The sequence below is a fragment of the Phalacrocorax carbo genome, chromosome 2, assembly GCF_963921805.1.
Source record: "Phalacrocorax carbo chromosome 2, bPhaCar2.1, whole genome shotgun sequence".
NCBI lineage: Eukaryota > Metazoa > Chordata > Aves > Suliformes > Phalacrocoracidae > Phalacrocorax > Phalacrocorax carbo.
The window spans coordinates 164,474,160-164,495,287 of record NC_087514.1 but is presented as its reverse complement, the minus strand read 5'-3'; the positions used below and the strand labels follow the sequence as shown (position 1 = coordinate 164,495,287).

Genomic DNA, 21,128 nt, shown 5'->3' with positions numbered 1-21,128 from the left:
TCCAGAAGACTGTTTTGGGAGACTTGTTTTTGCAGTTTCCAATACATTAAAGCCCAGATCACTGTCTGTAGCATTAATGAGTGAGTCAACAGCGCACCTAAACTTCCAGCCTGCAGCCAAACTGAAGCCAGTCGGAACAGAACAATACTGTCAATGTGTCAACACACTATTTTTTTTATAAAATAAACAACATAACATAAACAAGAGAAGGAGGGAGAAATGCAAATGAGAGATCCCTGATGTTGTTAGTCTAAAACATGCTTTTTTCAGATTTGGCAGGAGGAACCCACACATATCATTAGCAGCAGTTTTTTGCTAAGATTTCTTGGGTCCTGCAGGCCAAACCCCTGAAGCCAGCAGCAGCATTTCAAGTAATAAGGGAATGACATGTAAAAGAATCCAGGTACCCACAATTCCAGACCACATGCCTAATGGCATTTATAAAAGGGTCTGGACTCCAGATGTCTCTATGGCTACCTGTCTAAACATTAAAAACTTAGGACCACACTAAGAACAGCCCTTGGTGAGATCCAGTCTTCAGATTGGGACACTTAGTATTCATTTCCACAGGAAAATGTGGTCAATACAGTCAACAGAGACTTCCAGATGCCCCAGAGAATCTGGCTGGTGGCCAGCTACCACTGTGTAAGGGTACAAGTCTCCCATACGTCCTGGGCCCTATATGGCAGGTCCGGGCAAGTATCTCAAAAGCATCTCATATGGCTTTGACATCTATAAGTGAGCAACTGACTCATGCCCTAATGGAACGGAGATGTTTTCCAGGTGGAGGAGGAAGGTGAGTAACTGAAGGTGTGAAGATCATTTGTACTTCAGCAGTGCCTCCTGCTTGGCAGGCCAGTGGGGGGAAGTCCATGTTACTTGCTGCACTGATGTGCTACATTTGTTTACAAGGCAAAAGAGCTTTCCTGGCAGGTCCCACTTCGCTGGAAAATGTGAAGTAAAAAGCCCTGAACCCAAAGCTCAGTGTGACCTCTGAGGTAATCTGGGCATAACCCTTCCAATGCGTGTTGGCAGCACTCCTACTGAGATGAATGGGAGCCAACTGCTCCAGGCTGCTGCTTAGTATTAGAACATATTTCAATATGCTGATTTAATCTATGTACCTGGCCAAGGCTGTTGAAATCCTGGGGGTACAAAGATACAATGCCCATTTGGAAATACATAAAAGGAGGTGATAGGAACCCTGGTCTGGTAATGTTGTTGTGTTACGATGACAGAAAAAGAGGTAATTGGCTCTGTCTGCTGCAGGGAGAAGTTCAGGTCAAATACTGGAATTTCCTTTCATAAATCTGAGACTGTCTCGAGGCAGATGAAATGCATAATTTACCATCATCTGAGCGAAAGACTCAGCGTCATGGCTGGTCAGTATTTAAGGACCATGTTGATACTGTCTTCCATCTTGCAGAAAGATGAACTGAGCTCAGATTCTTCAGGGTACCAAAGTGCACAGCTCCCTCCAAAGACAAAGAAGATTTATGAGCAGTTACCGTGTAGACACTGGACTTTTTCCTTTTCAGTTCTTTTCTCGGAAACATTTAATAAATATCCAGGATAGTTGAAATGCTGAGCCAGGACAGTGGCAAAAGTCAAACATAAGCTGGTCTGAACTTTTATTTTATTTGCATTGAAGCCAAAATAAATCCATGTGGATTGACAGATTTCTTGCACTCTTAAAATACTGCAAGTAAGACCAGTCTTGGCCACGGAGACAGATGCTGATCTCACTTGCATGTTGTTTATTATAAAAAGTCCCATTAAGGTCAACCTTAGATCCCTGGAATAAAAGCATTTTGTCAAGCAAAACTTCTAAGACAGTGCTACTTCTCACCAGTGAAGACAAATGCATTGAGTTAATCCAACCTAGTTGAGGGGTCTGCTTTAGGATAAGGAAAATTTACCATAGATTCTACTGAATGTACTAATTTTCTAGATCTCTCATTCTTTGAAAAAGGGAGCTGAGGGTAACTAGTTCAGGAAAAAAAAAAGCCTGTGTAGTGTGGACAGCTACTTTTTGTCCTCCATAAGGGTGCCTCTGCCTTCAGAATCCAATAAATATTGAATATACAAAGAAAAACCCTATTTTGTTTCATGATCATTACTGTTGCTCTCACTTCATCATTAATCCCAGGAGAAAGCCTTCTTGTCTGTCTGTTCAAAATGACATAAAACATGTCCAGCCATTTTAGCAAATGCCCAATTTCCCAATTTCTGATCAAGTTTAATCAATAAAAATAATACTTGATTCTGCTCAGTGCAGGCAGATGCAATACTGAACTAACAGCCAAAAAGGTTTCCCCAGAATGATACAATATGGTTAAAAATGCCTAGGACTTACGAATATTGGCTGGTTTCATTGTGTCCAGTGTCTGGGGAATGCAACTTCTGGACTAAGATACGGATGATGCAAATGAAGAGAATGAAGTTCACCTGTTGGGAGAGGTAGAAAGGAAACAGAGAGAGAAATAAAAATTTAGTATTTTTGTCCAGTGAAAAGAGCTGATCATTAGAGGGGAGTTCCTTTCGCTGCAATATTTTTGCCATGGAGCAAGCTGTTGTTAAAAAGCCATGAGCAGAGAACCCCACTCTGGGAGCACATAGTAAACCGACACAGGATGGCAGCCATCTTGGGCCTGACATCAGCCTGCTTGGGACTTTGTGTCATACATCCCAAGTATGATGATGTCAAACCCATAGAGCACAGCTATGCACGACGTCCTGCTGCGCGGGGGAGTGCCGACGACAGGGTGGGAAAAGAGCCTTGGGAGTTAGCGGAGCGACGGACGTCAAAGCCCTCGGAAGACGGTGATATGGGACCGCTGCTGAGCATGTCAAAGACTGAGGCGGTGAGCCAAGGAAACCAAAACAAAACACAAAGCAGTATCCACTCAAGCAGGTCTCTACTCAATGCTACTGGGCATGTCTTCTCTGGAGAGAAGCTGGAGACCTTGTATAGCAAGGGACAGACCTCGCTGACACAGTGACGTTAGAGCAGAGGAGTCTAGCTAATACCTGGATTTTAGGTGGTGCTTTTCACTCAAAAAATCTCAAAGTGCTCTACCAACACACTCAAGCAATGTTAACCTTATTTAATAGCAAAGGTGTAGAGATAGGAGTGGCAATTTCCTAAAGGCACGCAGTAGATCTCTTGAGTTGAATGCAAATCTACTTGCTTTTAAGGTCCGATCCATTGAATCACGCTGTTATTCATGCAACATATACAATAGAAATGTGATGACAGATTTCTGTGACTTAGTTTAGTTTTAGTTTGGCACACAGCTTCTTTCTTTATCCTTTCATGGTTAGCAAATGCACAAATGATTCTGATTTTTAGAGACTCAGTGGCTGGAAGGGATTGTGTTAACCAGCCAACCTGATTTCCTGCAAAGACAGATTGTAACATTTCCTTCAGCAATTCCTACACTCCTCTCAACAAGAGGTGAATTAAGTAGACTGAAGCACATCTCTCAGACACTCACTCTTGTTTCAAAGGGTATGAGTGAGTGGATATTAGTTGTATTTCTTGGTTATGATGCATTGCTGAATCACTTTTTATCTATCCCATGCCACTTATCATAGTTTCTGTTCATATTTATTTACTTAGAAAAATGGTTTGCATCTGACTTGGAAGCAAGTAAATTTTATCAGTTCAAAACAGCATTACCTAGATCAATTACTCTAATGAACATTAATAGCACACAAGCTGCAGCACTGAAGGTAAGACTGGAGCAGTTACTGACTGCGTTGGCTCGTAGTGGTCGAGTGAACATGGACACAGGGCAGTGATGAGCCAGGTAGAGTATGACTTATAGGCTTCGTACAGTCTCAGCATTGCATGGTAGACAATATGGCTATCAGGCTGCTGGAGAAGTTGTTTAGTTTATCAAGAATATAATAATTGATATCAATTTATCAGGAGTAAAATCAAAGGCACTTGATCTGTTCCCAGTGCTTAATATCTTATATCTTATTGAGATCCTTCCATTGAGATCTTTGCTTTATTTCCATGGATATGCAGAAAATGCTGCATTCCTCCCTGTAGAAACCTGCTGTTCATCAGACAGCAATTAGCATGGCCTTCCTTTGTGCCAGATTTATATGATATCTGCAGAAGGAAAATCAGAAATTGCTGGGTAAATTTTGTTTGGCAATGAGGAAATAATTTATCGGCCAAAAGAAAATACAGGCTCACTGATCAGAGGAGAACAGGGTGTATTTCTTTACCAAAAGGTTATCTTGGGAAAGGGAAATACTATCTACAGTTTTATATGATGACATAAATATTGTGAGATGTGTCATCTAAGTACTGTATTTCTTTTCAGTGAGGTGAATAGAATAAGATGTAATTATTCAAACTGTTTCAGTTTGGAATCCCTGTATGACAAATGTTACAGAAACAAAGTCTTCTTGTAAAGGTCATAATATGCATGGAATAAGAAGAATGTATATCTAAGAAAATATTTCTGTTTAAAAGAGATACATTTGGTTTGATTTCTGTTGCATTCTTTTTCTTCCTGTCCCACATACTTGCCTTCATTTAGGAAAACTCAAAGCTAAGTTTAACTCAAGTTCGTTTGATTTCAAGTTTTGGACTGATACCTGGCAGAGGAAAGATGTACTATTCAACAAGGATGGAAGGACTCAGAGTTCCTCAGAAGTGTCATGGTTTCTGTGGTCAGAATTGATCAGAGAAGTAAGAAGTCAAGCATTTCTGTTGATTTGTCTGGAAATTAGCCAAGCTTCTCACAAAATTACTTTAAAAACACATAGGTGGAATCCAACTTTGTACTGGATGCTATAACAAGAAGCAAATATCTGGGGGAATTAATCTAACCTCTTTGAATCTAGGTAGGAATTTATGGTAGGACTCAGCCCCATTTTACTTTATAGTGTTGACATCTACAACTGAACAAGTCATCCTGGGCTCTGCATATGGTCAGCTCAGAGAAACAAAACATTCACGGCACAGTTCATCTGATCAGTTTTAGACATCCACTGATTCATTAGCCAAGATGAGCTCTTCCTGGATCTCTAACCAAGTTCCTCAACCTCCTCTGGCTACACACACCCAAGGTTACTGCACCTGAGTGCCCAGGGCGACTAGCTGAGATGGAGGTGGTCAGAGTTAAATCAAATGACCTCCATCTTGGTTGTTTAGACATTCAAGCTCTTCCTATACTGATTGCTTAAAGGTAAAGATGTTTATATAGAGGGTGAGCCTCCTCATCCTAAGACAGACGTTCAGTATACAGTGGCATTTTATCTGCCAATGCATTTTCCATGGACATTTACAGAATGCTTCTCAACACCCCCTCATCCCCACACTTAGTATTAAAGATGGCTTTGCAGTGAGCAGAATGTGCTGATACTTTACCAAAATAGACACCAAAATAGGAGTTTTAATGATCCACCAGAATGAGGATTCCACGACTTCCTCCCAGCACCTAAAAAGAAACAAAACAAGACTTAAAACATCAAGTAAAGCAAGCAAGCAGCTCTGTAACCTCAGATACTAGGTTTCCCTAAATGCTAAAGATGGCTATGCTGGGTTATATGAAGAGGACTAAACCTTGTGTGCATGAACTGGGGAGGGCTGAAGACTTGCTTTGGCAGTGGCCTTGAGCACTGGTAGGTAGGAGTTGCCCCAGATATAATGCTTTGAGCTCTTTACCCCTTGGTAACGGTATTGGCTGAAGGATGTTATCTTAAGGTTAATGTCGGGGAGGATGGTGATTCACTTTGTTTCTCCTACACTGAGGTCTGCTATAAGGAAATGCTATCAAAACCCATAGATTCATGAGGCTTCCAATGTCATCCACCATGAGAATGGGGGTTTTGTTAAGCACAGAGCAATTGGCACCACCAGAAGAAACACACATGCCCTTCTGATAAAGATGACACCCTATGGTGGGATTAGTCAGACTAAATCTAGTTAGCTGCAACCGAGCTATGGATCTAGTCAGACAAGTCCATAGAGCCCAGGGTGTGATGTATTTCATCCTGAATTCAGAATTGTCTGTAAACTACACAACTCACCTAGGTCACTTGGAACTATATTTTAAAGCCAACAAGGAAATGACAGAATAGGAATGACGCGGAAATGACAAATATTGCTTGGGACACATTTATCTGCGGGCGTCACAAGAGTCAGGTGATTGATGGTGCATTTTTAGGAGACCATTCATGAAAATCAGTTTGCATTCATGTTTGAAATAGATTAGTAGAACCCATTGTAGCCAGTTTCACCTGGATTCAGCTCATCTAATTCAAAATGTTGACAGTGCAAGTAATGAAGAATGAAGAGAGGCACTTTTAGGGCACAGTTCCTGAGACCTATATTAGGCATCAGATTTAGGATGAAAAGAATTGCATTCCATGGACTACACTGATTAAATCTCCACTGGCTATAAAAGGAGACTAGAATGAATTGCTCAGATAAAGATGCTTATACTTAGTCAGGTGCATGCTGCCCTTTCATTTAGAACTAAAGTGGCCCTAATTATGTCTAGTGCACTTCATTTTTAAAATAAATTCAAGCAGCATGAATAAAGGTCACTTTAATTTGGAGTTAGAATGTTTAAATAGAGGATTAATGTTGTTTAACCAATCTTATATAATTAGATTTTATTTAATCTGGATTAATTTCCTGTAATTTTTCTCTGTAGGTATTTTTAGTATGCCAAAAAAATCTATGCTAGGTATTAGCATATCCTGTAAATTCACACTCTGTTTTACTTGGCACAAAAATGTAGAGCTTTAAAGCCTCCAGAAAATGCAAAGAAGTCTGTATTTTTATTAAGAATTGCTGGAGCTGAGTGGGAATATATAGTAAGAAGAATTGGTATCCAGACTGGTTAAATCCGCTGGTCTCTATCTCATTGTAGAGGCTATTTATTAACAGAGTAAATAAGGTCAGTTTTATGCAGATAGAGTGACACCATAAAAAAAAAGCCAGTAGCCCTCAGGAAATGTGTTAGCATGACTATAAATCAAAAATGCAATGAGAAATCTGAGCTGCTTCTCTTACTGAAATAAGGACAAATCAGGACACATTTGGAGAGGGAGAATGCACAGGAGAAAATGGAGTTAACCATTTGCTGCAAATGCAAGAAGCAAGGGCGTGCACCGAGAATACATAATAAGCACCTGATTCTGTAACTCTCTGGAATGTTTTCTCATAAGAGCCTTTGCAATTACTATAGTCTGACTACTTGAGTAAAAGCAGGTAGGAGGATTGCAGGATCAGATCTTATTTACATGCATACATCCTTGGATAGCTCTGATATCTGCCTCATTTACTTAGCTGTATTCTATATGCTTATAGAAAATATCAAAGGCTGCTGTTATGTTAAAGAGGAAAAAGAACAGAACCTAAGCTCTGCCTGGGGGGAAAAAAAGCGTTTTTAGACTTCTTCTGTGGGAGAGCTAATGGGTGTATTTATTAAGTACCTGCTGCATGAGCATATTTAGGGTCAATTCTGCAGGATGCAAAGCTATGCTCTGAGCATGGGGCAGCTGCTCAGCTGGTATCTTTGTTATACACAGCATCACAGGGCCAAATGTACCATAAGGGGCTGTTCAAAATTCTGGGCTAATATCCTGACCAAGGGATTGGGAAACAAAGAGGGCGGGTGATTGGCCTAAATGGACATAAACTGTGTGTGTTCAGAGACCTTGGAGTGTTTCCTGGTTCATGGTGGCAGGGGAAAGCCTGCGCTCTGCTCTGACTGCCGTTGGCATTAGGGCAGGATGGCTGGGTTACTAAAGCTCAGGGTTTTCCTTGGCCTTCCTTGGAGGTAAAGGAAGAAAGAACTATAAAGGAAAGATAACTGAGTCCACAGGCTTACCCAACATCGGAAAAGTAAATCCTGACAATAGTCCAAGCAGTGATGAACACGGAGGGGGCACCTGACAAGAGAAGAGATGGTGTTACTGTCAGAAATCATTATCAGTGTTTTCAGGGCTGTTCCCCCACTCTCCATCTCTCCTGAGTGACTGAGGTGACTCCTTCCCTCAAGAGCGGGCAAATGCTTCACGTTTTCAACGCTCACGTGCCAAACAAGCAACATGTGCCCTTCCTTGCCCACTGGCCATGTAAAATGAGTTTCCTGTAACTGCTCCCAGGCAGATTTACCTTCCTGTTGCAGTGCCTACAAAAAAACTTCTGATGGTGAAGTGCAAGGAATAGGCATCACTTTAGACACCTGCAGTGTGGACACCTGTATCTAAGCCAGTCACCACAGGCTCTCTTTAGCATCAACGGGGAGAAACAGGCACTTCTAACACACAGGCCACCTGAGCTGCTCTAGAGGTTTGCTTTATGACAAGAAATATGCCCTTGGACTCCCTTGACTGTATTGCCTCGATCTCCACTGACTATAAAGGGAGCCTGAAGTGACAAGTCCACATATAGATGTCTGTAGTTGGCCAGAAGAACCTGCCTCTGCTCCTTACTCCTTACTCCACAATCTTCTGCCTGACTAGGGTGGTCTTGTTCCATCCTTGTGGTGCCTCTCCTCTCTGTCTCTTGATTTTGATTATATTTAGATTGGAAATACTCCAGGAAGGACATATTGCTTTGTTCTGCGTTAGTCACAGTAGTGTGTATTGTTTATTACCAGTGATTTCCAAGGGCAATGGCAATAAAACCAGTAAGGAGTGCATCCGAATTATAAATTCCTGCATGATCCATTTCAGATCCATCACTGATGCTCTTGCAAATGACGGATGACTGAAAGGCCAAAAGATCCTTCAAGCATCTGTCATTTTCTTGAATTGCCCCTCCTCACCCAAGCAACCTCAGAACACATTACGAATCCAAGAGATTCCCTTTGATTTAAAATTATTAGCTTCATACATTTTTGCTTAACGTCTACCAGCTCCACTGTGCTGAAAGAAAGGATATCTATGCACAAGGCAGGTTTAAAGAATGTCTGACCTGATTAACTGCATCTGAAACAAGGCCTGCCAATATCCTCCCGTCGTACGCTTATAGCACAGAGGATTGTCGCCCTTCTGCAGTGCGAACCCAAGCGTAACTCCTGTCACTTTCGATGGAAGTTACGGCTGACTGATCAAATCCAGAGGTCAGGCATACCCCTGTACTTGACACCATTTTATTTTTTCTTTTCAAGATTCTTCCCCGCTCTAATTATTTATCTGTTTCAGCTATCAAGAGCATGCAACAGAAAGCTATTTTGCTTACTTATACATAAATCTTCAGCTAAATGGCTTAAAGGGGAAAACAGATCTCTGTTTCCTCTTTGGAGTAAAAAGCGAAGTTGATCTGGTAGGATTAATTTGCATACGTTAACAATTCAACTCTGAGTTACTTTGTGAAGAGTTTAATTCTCGCTTCCTTGGTACTTTTATTTTATTTTATTTTATTTTATTTTATTTTATTTTATTTTATTTTATTTTATTTTATTTTATTTTATTTTATTTTATTTTATTTTATTTTATTCTGTTTTTATTTTCTTTTTTTTAAATTTTATGTGGTTTAGAGGAGACTAGATTCAGATTAAAGCTGGAGAAATCATGAATGCAGTAAGCAGCAGGTTATCAGTCTTAGCACAGGCGATGGGACCTCAGGATAGCTAGCTGGCCTGAATTCAGTAAGACAGGGAGACAGTGATGGACTGCAGTGTCTGTTTCAGTCCAGGAGTCCTGCTTTGCTGGGATGCATCCTTACAATTTGAGGTCAACGCATGATATCAACTTTGGGATCCCAGTCAGGATCAAAGGACTAAATGACTATAAAGGTGATGAGGAATTTCAGGCCCACAGTCCTTAAAGATACTGAGGTGCTCAAATATCAGTTAACCTATCACAAACTGAGTTCTTAAATACCTTTGAAGGTTTAGGCTAACGCTGGTAAACTGCTCTGGCCATCACTTGATCTTGCTCCTGGTTGCACTAACAATTCTTGGCAGCAAGGTAACATGTACACTGTATCTTTGCCCTGTCTGAGCTCCCGGGTTTGTGGATTAAATTGCTGGTAAAAACACCTGTCAGGATCACCTCTTGGCATTCAGTTTTGAGAAGATGCGTACCCCAGCCAATCAAGATGTACCACCAAAAGTACTTTCTCTCTGAAAAGAAGGAGATGACCAACAGGGTGTGAAGATACAACCCCTCTACCAGGAGCCAGAAGAAGTTGGCCATGACACAGTACTGGAAGAAAACCATCGTGGCTTTGCAGCCTACCTGGAAGAGAAGAAACAAAGAGTGGTGAGCTGCAGCATGTTCCCACAGTAAGCACAGCAAATTACCAGAAAGCCTTGCTCTGCGTGTATCTTTGGGATTGCTCTTTGGAGCACCTGAAGTCCTTACGGAATGAGCTCTATGGTAAAAAGCCAGAAGCCCTACCAAGCTTGCTTGGGGTGGACATGCTTGACACATGTTAACCTCTGCCTCGAGAGCGCAGCGTGCATCCTTGAGACACCCAGCTCAGGTGTGGATGCAGTTTGACTGTGTGAGCCTAGAGATGCACCCAAGTTTGGAAACCCTGCTTAGCAGTGACAAACTGATATGCTGGACCATCATCCCTACGAGCATGGTGCTGCTCTCCGTAGGGTTTGGATGTACATCTGTGGGAAGCTGGCTTAGTGGCAGAGTGGATGTCAGAAGCTCCTGCCTTGATGTGCAGTCGCCAGGTGTGGGTTTGTGGGGCTGAGCTGTGAAGCAAACCATTGCACTGGTTCAGAAGAACCTTCCAAGAAGGCGCTACTTTGAACTGAGACCAACCCAGGGACTGGTTTATGGTGCAGCCAACAAACACTTGGTTCAGCATGATGGAGGTGATGTGCCCTGGAGAGTAAACAGGAATGGGTGGGAATTTCTTATGTTATTTTTGGCACTAAAGTCAGCATCTTGAGGAATGGCACCCTGAGTGACTTGGGCATCGTGGTCCCCTCCACCACTCTCAGTGGGGCTGCCTGTTACTATTACCTGGCTCCCTAAACCCAAAGAAATGAAGCCTCTGACTTGAACAAACTGATTCCCCAGGTTAAAAACAAAAATAAAAAACCCCCTGTGTTAATTAGCCCTTGAAAGCAATCCAATTGTAATCACTCCATGGGCTGGTAGATACTGTAAAAACTGAAGGAGCTTGAGACATGGATTTGAGGAAAGCCAAGTCTATGAAGGATTGTGAACGCTCAAGAAAAGAAGGACTGGGATACCTTCTTTTAAAATATAGAAAAGGATAAGAAGGAGAAGCAGGCTAACAAGCATGGACAGGTTTAATTGCGTTGGAAGGGGAGAGATTTGAAAAGGGAAGGAGGATTGTTTTTCTTCAGGAAATGAATAATTAAACACAGTAACTTGCTGTGTGAAGATTTCACTGCAGCACAGGTAATGGGAACAGTCAGCTTATGAAAGAAAAAAAATGGGAAATGTCTCTCTGACACTGAGGGGCCAAACCCACTGCAAAACACCTGAAGGTAGAAATCAGCTGTCCAAAAAAGTACATCAGCCTTGGCCATTGCCCCAGCACGTGATGTATCCACGTTCAGCTGCAGCTTTACAGGAGATCATTGGTTGCATCATTACACGCATCCACACTGTCTAAGCATGCCTGAGATGTTTGATTCGGCGATAGCCTTGCTGCCTTCAGTGAATTTGCTGGGTAATACCCTGCACGTACTGGGGCCAGGGAGAATCCGGCTGCTAGCACTCTCTGTTAGTGGCTCTTCCCTGGTGCTTTGCATGAGCAATACATTGAATTTAGAGCAATAATCGGTTTGCACAAGTGACAAGCTCACGCTTCCCCCCGTGCTCCCCTCTCCTGCTGAAAACAGTTGCTATGAAACACACTGGTTATAAAGAGAAGTGTGGAAAGTGTTTTCTTGATGCCATGTGTTTTGGAGAGGGACTCGTCCCCACTGACCACTCAAAATTAATTCAACCCTCCCCTAGCACCCATCAGTATGTCACTCTGGGAGCCCTCATAGGCTCCCTCCTTGAAGCAGATGGCATAAGCAGAGACTTGCTGTAGGACAGTGATGGGGGAAGGTGGCAGCAGAGACGGCAGATAACTCACAGGGAGGGAAGGCGACACCGAGCTAAACTGACAAGGGCTGGGGATGCGCAGCATGTTCCCTGTGGCATCCCTATGCATTTTGTTTCTCCCTGCTATTGTGTGCATATGGCTGTGCGACATTGGCACACCTCATTTCTTTTGCCCGAAGCCTGAGTACCTGCTTGGTGTGTCTGTGGCCACGGGGGGTTTGCTGGTGTGAGTGTACTCAGCCCTTCTGGGACTATTGGATTCTGTTATGGTTTCACTCTATCAGTGTTTGGCCCTATTTCAGCAGCTCACAGGTGATACACAAGGTTTAAGGGAGCACTTTTGATGCATCTCAAACACATGCTCCTCAAACATGGATTTGCTTTGGGTATTGAACATTAGGGAATGCTTTCTGGATGGTTGCATTGAAGCTATGGCAGAGGCATGAGGCTGAAGCCTATCACAAGGAACTGCAATAGTTTATGGGACCGGGAAAGGCTGCTCACAAAAACTGCACGTGGTTTCTGCCTAATAGACTCTCAGGCAGGGATCCCCAGCCTGAGTTTGCAGAGCTATTCCTGTCATAGAGACGAAGCTGTGCTGAACTCAGGCTGTGGCAGCAGAAGTCGCAGATCTGGGTGCCCAGATCCATCACTTCTTCTCCCAGTATTGGCAACCACTGCTTTTGTGGTAGTCTCTGGACCTACCTCCTTCCCTAACGTGGCGGTGGCTTGTTTCAGACCTGAAGTGGATCATGCATATGGGCAGGAGCTGGGTTTTGGTGACTTCTTTTCTGAGGGACCTGTAGCAGATCAATTTTTTTTGCTCCATGCTGAGGGATATTTGGCTATTTGAGCAGTTGTTACCACCCCAGGTGTTTTTTTTTGTTTTACCTGGACAAAATATATTTTTATGCATCATTCTGAGCACACGACAATAATGTATTGCAGCCAGGAATCCCCTGCAGTGTAAGGATGTCCGGCACTGGAGCAGATTTGGATGCACTGTTCTATCTTACAAATTAAATCATGGTATTTTCTCACTGCCTGGGCCTCTTGCTACTATTGCCTAAGCTGGGTAAGTTTAAACCAGACCACTGTTTCTGTGAGAGCTGCAGTTTCACTGTTGACTGCAGTGGTCTTCCACTGAATCCTCTTTGACAGCCAATTCAGTGACACATTTGGAAAACAGCCCTTCCTGGCTTTTGAGAGACTTTATTACATGCGGCCCTTGGTAATGGGTCTCTACCTTCCTGATCGATTGGATTCAGCCTCAGAATGGCTGTTATAATGCTGGGAAATAAAATCCACATTTATATAAGATGCTTTACCCTTTAGATGACAGACACTAGGCAAGGATGAGCTATTACATCTCACAGAAAACTCTTTTAATAAAAAGCAGACCTCGTAATATGTCAGTGTTGAAAGGCTAACACAGGCTATGTTTAGAAAAGACATTTTCGTCAGGAAAAGCAGAATTACAGCACTGCTTTTTCTATTCTCTCTCCTTCCACTATCTCATTTACAACAGCTTATTTCCCCTGCCCTGCTCACGTCCAATTTAGATGTCGCAGTGAGATGGCCTTCCTTGGCTTTGTGGATGGCACATCTATGCACGTGGCTCCTCTCCGCTTCCCCTCCTTGGGACTGCATTAGACATGGGCCATTTACTTTTCCCATGAAGGTGCCCTCCCTTTTTACACGTGCTGCCGGTGACTAACCGCTGAGGCGACTCTGCCTCCAGCCAGTGAGGCATAGAGACCTCTTTGACCCCAACAAACACTTTTGTGCTTCTCTTTAAATTCCTCATAGTCAAAAAAGAAAATTTAATCTTGATTATTGTAGAAGTTTACTTGAGGATGAGATGAGGCGCGTCAGACCTACTGTATGGGCCAACCCTCCCTTGCCTTAGTGTGCCCAACCATGTATGCATCTAATTTATGACTGTTTAACTGAGGACTACCTGAAAAGGAGACACTGTGCAAGAGTCAGCTGCTTAAAAGTAGACTGCTAGTGTCATTTTAGGCACTGACAAGTATTGTGTTGGGATTCCAGCTGTTGCTCCAGAATGATGGTGATTTCCTGTGCAGACCTTTGGGATATTCACAGGCATTTTAAGGGGTACGAGATGGCCATGCTCAGACGGCAGAAGTCCGCCCTTTATGGAGAATCCTTGCTGAGCTAGCAAGACAGGAAAAAAATGTACGTATTGCACTGTACTACTGTCCTGAAAGGCTCCTTTCCTCAAATGTAGACAAATCTTTGAAATATTTCATATTATTTTGTATTTTTGATGGATATTCACACCTGTGTGAAGTGCATGCAAAATACTGTCTTGCTGGTCACGGAATGCTTAGCATTCCCTGATCATGGGTGTCAATGTCCACCTTCTGGATAGAAACCCAGCCTATGGCTCTCAAAGTAATTAGATCATGCATATAAGGGTCATTTATCGCCCCCTGAGACAGAGCTGCCTTGAGCATATTGCCTAAAAAGGCAATAGAGAAGGCAGAAGGTACTGCATTTGCTTTGAAAGAGAAGGGGACTTCTTACAGTTATTTTAGGGCAAATATTTAATGAGTTGTTGATACTTAGGAATGCATGCTGTCCTTTCAATAAGGAGATTGATGAGTAGGGACAAAGCGCGTGGTTGGTTAGAAAGCTGCTGTGGTGTTGAAATGCGCTTTATTGAGAAGCTGGGCAAAAATTTTCATGTCAGTAGTGGGTCAAGTTCAGCACTTTAGGGAAAGGTGGGAAAGGCATCGGAACTACCCACAGCCAGCATGCAGCACGGCATACATGTGTGAAAAACACAGCCCACTTTGTCAGATCATAGGAAGAATGCACTCAAGGTGCAAGCAGACTTTCTGAGAAAGAGGCAAAGAGAAGGGACATAAGGGTGAGAAAAACAAGACTGGGCAACAACCCTACCAGGCTTCTTCCCTGTGCCTAGTAGCACTTTATGCTTTCAAATAATGTTAGCCCCGAGAAAAACATCTTTCTCCTACAACTGATGTAGTGACCAGCTGACCCACCTAGAAAAATGCAGTTCAGCTGCTGAAGGCAGTAATTAACTCAGAGCTGAATCTGTCACTGCATTAAATACACGTCATACTCCTCAGTGATAATAACTCTGCTTGAGGTATCCTTGCTCATTAAATAACTGCTAAGGGTTGTCAGTCTTGACCGGCTGCTGAATTTCTCTAGCTCAATATAAACAGCTTAGCTGGACAGAAGTTGGTCTGAGGTTTTAAGGGAGGTAGACACACAACCAACGCGTGCATGCATCAGCCTCCTGTGAACGCAACAAAACTCCACAAAAAAATGGTCAATCAACTCCACAGAAACGCTGTGGTGCACCAGAGAGCATTGCACTAACACAAGTCTCCCTTTTCTTCTTTATTGGGGATATGGTATGTTACAGGTTTAGGACTTGGGTCAAAGAAGGATTTAGATCAAAGAAGTATTAAGGGGCACTTAAGTAATTGACCATACTCCCACCGAACCCATCATAGCTGGCCTGGGAATACAATGCAATATAAACAGTCTGCCTGCGTCTCATTGCCCCAGTCACAAGAATCCCCATCATGAGACCTGACCTCTCCCTCCTTGTGTGTGACCTCTCCTGTACATGGATATGTCCCCTGTACAGACCCCATGTTCCTCCCTTGTACCCCTTAAACTCTGTGGCTTCCAGTGATATCAAAGGTTTGTGGCAGGGCACCAAGACATTTTTAAGTCAGCACATGCAATCCTGGGCAATTCTGGCATTATTTATGAAGTGCCTTCATCCCAGTCCTCAGTGCCTTCAGCAACAGTGTGGGCTCAGATTTGCCTCAATCGATCATGAACCTGGAGGCCTCAAAATCCCCTTTAATATTCTTAGGTCCTTTTACCTGGGTTACCACCACTGATGCAGGAGGAAGAGATTTACACAGAGATTTCTGCAGGCCTCTTCAACAGAAGACAGATGAAAACTAATTTTCTCAGTGACAGATTTATCCAGCACTTTTCTTTTATGTTGCCCAGAAGACATGACCTATCTGAAGGGCTAGCTGTTGAATGACTCATGCCGAATCTGCCCACAGCAACAGCTTCCTCAATTTTATTTAAAAGCTTTTTATAGATCCCACTCATGATCCTGTTTCTGGGGCGCACCTGGAAGACAGGGTAGCACTGAGCAAGCACTGCCTGCTTTCGAGATGCTGAAATTAAGGTCTTCAAGCACAAGGACTGACCTAACTCTACATCTCCATATCTATAGTGCCATTTTGGACACCCATCTCATCATCATAGCTGAATTCAGGAGTCTTAGTCTTGAGCTGGCATCTACCCCACATGCCTAAACCAGATTGAATCCCATCCCAGGTCTCTTTCTGTTGAGATGTCCACCGTAGCCAAAGTATAACGTAATCTGTAATGATGATGTAATAACCAAATAATTGCTTTGATTGTAAGATTACATGGTATTATTAATTCCTCGTCTCACTATCATGGCGCTGGAATTCATAAAACTGACAAATTCCTAATAATTTATAACCTAAATATTGTACAGCACTGTTCATAGCTATGCATTGTCCATTGATTTCTGAGCATGTTGCATGGACATCTCAGGATAGACTTCATTTCCAAATACATGTTTCTGTTTTTCATGGGGTATCTCTCTCTACTTTTAACCTTCATTTTATAGAATCATAGAATCATTTAGGTTGGAAAAGACCTCTAAGATCATCAAGTCCAACCATTAACCTAACACTGCCAAGTCCAACACTAAACCATATGCCTAAGCACCATGCCTACACATCTTTTAAATACCTCCAGGGATGGTGACTCAACCACTTTCACTGGGCAGCCTGTTCCAATGGTTGACAAGCCTTTCAGTGAAGACATTTTTCCTAGTATCCAATCTAAACTTCTCCTGGCACAATTGGAGGCCATTTCCTCTTGTCCCATCTCTTGTCACTTGGGAGAAGAGACCAACACTCACCTTGCTACAACCTCCTATCAGGTAGTTGTAGAGAGTGATAAGGTCTCCCCTCAGCATCCTTTTCTCCAGACTACACAATCCCAGTACCCTCAGCTGCTCCTCATAGGATTTATTCTCTAGACCTTTCACCAGCTTCTTTGGACATGGCCTGGCACCTCAATGTCTTTCTTAAAACTTATTCTTATGAGGAATAAGACTTATTTCTTAGCAGGTTGGTTACTCTTTGAGAGAAAAGGCTGTTGATGGGAGGAGCGGATATACTGTACTGGCCTAGGTATTACTGCCTCTGTTAAGAAAGGAAGCGTGAGGGTATTCAGTGAGCTTTGCCCTAGGAAGATGTTGCCCAAGCCAGTAATGTTTACTGTAAACAAATAGAAAACCTCTCTTGCCCACACAAGTGGGGATTTTTGTTCCAACTAGAGGCTAAAGCAACCTTCTTTTACAAGTCGCTTTCACAGAGAGAAGAGAGGTGGTTTTTCAGTAGTGAGTGTCGATCCTGGCTTGAACCTCTCCTGAGGAGGTGACTAAGATATAATCACAGAATCACAGCATCACAAAATGGATGGGGTTGGAAGGGACCCCTGGAGCTCACCCCGTCCCACCCCTGCTGGAGCAGGCACCCCCAGAGCAGGGGCACAGGGCCGCGTCCAGGCGGGGGGTGAATGTCTCCAGGGAAGGGACCCCACAGCCTCTCTGGGCAGCCTGTGCCCCTGCTCTGGCACCCGCACAGGGAAGGGGTTTGTCCTCATGTTCAGGGGGAGCTTCCCGTGTTCCAGCTTGTGCCCGTGGCCCCTTGGCCTGGCGTTGGGCACCACTGAAAAGAGTTTCTTTACAGCTTCAGGCTATTTCTTGTCTCATTCCCGTGCTCAAGGCTATTGGCTTTTGCATATCATGTTTTCACTACTTAGAGGGCTTTGACAGAAGAGCATAAAACCATGCAGCATGCACGCTCCTGCAAGAAAAACTGTGGTAGAGAAGACACTTCCAGAAGTTGACTTGGCAAACTGAAAATGTGAATAGCAGTTTGTTATCTCAACCTTCTGCTACTGTGCGTAGTCTTCTGCAGAGAGAATTTGGCTACACGGGGTAATAGTCTGACCTTACAGGGGCCAATGGCAAAGCCCCTGCCAACTTCAACAAGGCTTCATGCTGGAGGCCTAATTTGCAGAAATTCGACATGATGTCAACAAAAATTGTTGACAGAAATAAAACTGGTTGATTCTGTTCCTCCAAAAATGAGCCCTTAGGTCAAATCAATTTGCTGAGCTACAAAAAAAACCAAATCAAAACCCAGACCAAAACCAAACAAACAAACAAAAAGAAAAAGAAAAAAGAAAAGGAAAAGGAAAAATTTTAACTTACTCTTAGCACACTCAACCTTTTGTGTAACAACAGAAAAAAAAAAGGAATAAAAAGAGACAAAAAAGACTGCCTGGCAAAAAGCCATCACTTTTATTTCTTCCCTCACTTTAATTGCAGTTGTAGACTAGATTCAAAGAGGTTAGCAATAAAAAAGCCCCACAAGGTTTATGTTCTACCATGAAAGGGAATTGAGGTCTATTCAATCAAGAAATCTCCTCTTAAATCAATCAGGTGCCTTTGACACCTTCCTTCCTTCCTTGCCTATCATGGAGTCTGACAAGCAAGTAATTTTAAGTAATAAATCGCTACACTAGTGGGTGCACTCTGCAAATTTTCCTGGAAGATGCATGGAAATTTTGGGTGTTGAGGACTTAACACTGTCTATGAATAAATGAATTTGACTAAAGAGATTCTTAAATTGCCGTCTTGATAGAAACAAAATGGCTTCTGTCTGAGGCACGTAGCCTTCAGTTGTGAGGGCCTGAACTGTCAGGTTCAAAGCCTCAGTTAAAGCAATTTTTCATCTATCAGGAATTATAACAAAGAAAAGACCTTCATGGGAATAATAATCTTATGTCTTGATGATGAACCCTTCAGCTCCTGCTGCCCTTAGTGGCTTCAACTGTAAGTCAACCCTACAAAAAGTACAGCAGATAGATCAAGGTAACTGAAGTCACGGTCACCATCTATCTCAGGCACAGGGATAAGAGGCCTCAAACACACATTTTCCCTGTTAACATGCTGCTCGGCATCAGTGGTGCCCCAGAAACATTATGCATAAGTGCTCTTAAGCCTTGGCAATAGCAAATTAATTCAATTTATCTTAACCCACTTTCCTTTAGGTCACAATACATTATGTTTTCATGTGCCCTTCATTGCCTAAGAGCACACACTGGAATACTTACTCTATGTCAGCTGTCACTGGGCAATTTATTAAGCCATTATAACCTGGATTTGTGTCTGAGCCTGTTGATTTGTCACCGCTTTCATAAAGCACAAATGCAATTTCTAGACTGATGAGCTGTGCTGTACAGCCATACACATGCACACACACACAACTTCAGCAAACTAAGTCTTGCCTGCTCCCATGAAGTCTGCAGAAGGATGGAGATATTAGGATGAAGCTATGGGGCTCAATCTCAGTCTCTCTCTTCTGTGCTATCAATTCCACTTGCACCAAGGCTGGGCCACTACTGAACCTGGGTAAAGTATTATTTCTCTGGTTAAAGTATCATTTCTTTAGCAATAGCTTAACCCATATAGACCCCACAGTCCCATGAGATAACCTTGGCCTTTCTTTGTGCTTTCACCTCTTTAATGCCAGCTGAAAGCCAGCTGAAAATGGCAAGGCATTTAAGTCTGTCTCTGCTAATACGGAAGTTACACGGGACAACCTTTATTTTATGTGCTTGCAACACAGCAAAATGTGGCAGGGTCAGATCCTGCACTTGCAAAAACCTTGTGAACTCTATTAAAATAAAGAGCTGTACCAGTTTACACCAACATAAAATGTGGTCCAATGTCTGCACTTTATGCCTTGCCCACTTCCCACGCAGGCTTCCTCAAATACAATGCTCTCTGTTGAATTCAGTAGAAAGCTCTTAGGTCTGCTTTTCCTCACATAAGAAGCAAGCTTAAGCCCCATGACTGTGATCCTCAAGGCTATTTAAGCATTTCTCTTCCACTGATTTTAACAGGGCTTATGTAACTCTCAGTCTTTGAAGGACTTGGTCTGAGGAATACTCATTTGATTTTTACGGGCAGTCTTGTGAGTATTTTAAGATGGTGATTAGCTCTAGCTGGTCTAACCTCTGCATCAGATGACTCAGAGTTGATTTTAGACATAAAACCAGAATTATTTCAGTAAATGGGGTAACTGTCCCTATTCTGTGCTCATCAATTGCAGAGGAATGGCACCCCTGAACACATCTTCACCAATAAGGCAAGTCAACACAAGGCAGCAACTAAAGGCAGAAGGTGATCAGAGCTTTAATAATGCCCTTCTCCACACTTCTCACATTTTCTCTCGTTATTGGCAATACTGTGTTGCTTTAAGATGCCAGCCCATGACTGCAGCACTGCTGTGTCAGGCACCATAGGGTCACTTATGCAAAGAAAATTCCTGCTCCAGAGCTCTCCCACAGTCTAACTTTCTGCCTCCATTCCTGGGTTAGTTCCAGGAGCAAAGGCGAAGGCAAGGGGATAACTCATCCAAGCAAAACTGTGTAAAACCATGTTAGAGGTTGGTCTCCATTGTCTAGACCCTCTCAATGGCTGCCTGATATGAACAGTCCAAGGAGCAGAAGGGGCATAACTCAGAATCTGATACTTTCTCTTTAGAGGAATGGATCACTTCATCCATCCTCTATGGGCCTGGCCTGTGGCCAACTGTCAGGGAAGGAGCACAGCCAAAGCTCCCATCAAGCTCTCCCTCTTTTGCTTCCGATCGGTTCTGTGGCGGGACTGATTGGTGAATATCTTGTTTCTCTTCTGTGTAGGGATGCCCACGCCGGCCAGCTTATCTCTGAAATCCAGCCTCTTCCCACTGCCCCTCCCACCTTCTACTGCAAACCCCATCTCTCTAAAACAGAATGCCAGTCCCATGGCATGGACCTTCTCACTCGCTTCCCTGGCATGCCTCCAGCACCACATACTGAGTGCCTAGCTTCATGCCCCACTGCCATTCATCGCCTCCCTGTCTCAGAATGATGATGTTTCACCTCTAGTTTCTCTGACACTCAAGGATCCCTTC

At 43.1% G+C, this 21,128-nt stretch overlaps 1 protein-coding gene across 1 annotated transcript in view; it reads right to left on the bottom strand.

Moving 5' to 3' along the window:
- Positions 1 to 21,128, bottom strand: part of LOC104042166 (vasoactive intestinal polypeptide receptor) — a 117,613-nt gene that overhangs the window by 6,574 nt on the left and 89,911 nt on the right. The window contains exons 7-10 of the mRNA XM_064445141.1: positions 10,071 to 10,224; positions 7,866 to 7,926; positions 5,393 to 5,462; positions 2,357 to 2,448 (exon numbers count right to left, since the gene is read on the bottom strand). Of these exons, the coding sequence (XP_064301211.1) occupies positions 2,357 to 2,448; positions 5,393 to 5,462; positions 7,866 to 7,926; positions 10,071 to 10,224 (377 nt within the window). The remainder of the gene's footprint in view (positions 1 to 2,356; positions 2,449 to 5,392; positions 5,463 to 7,865; positions 7,927 to 10,070; positions 10,225 to 21,128) is intronic.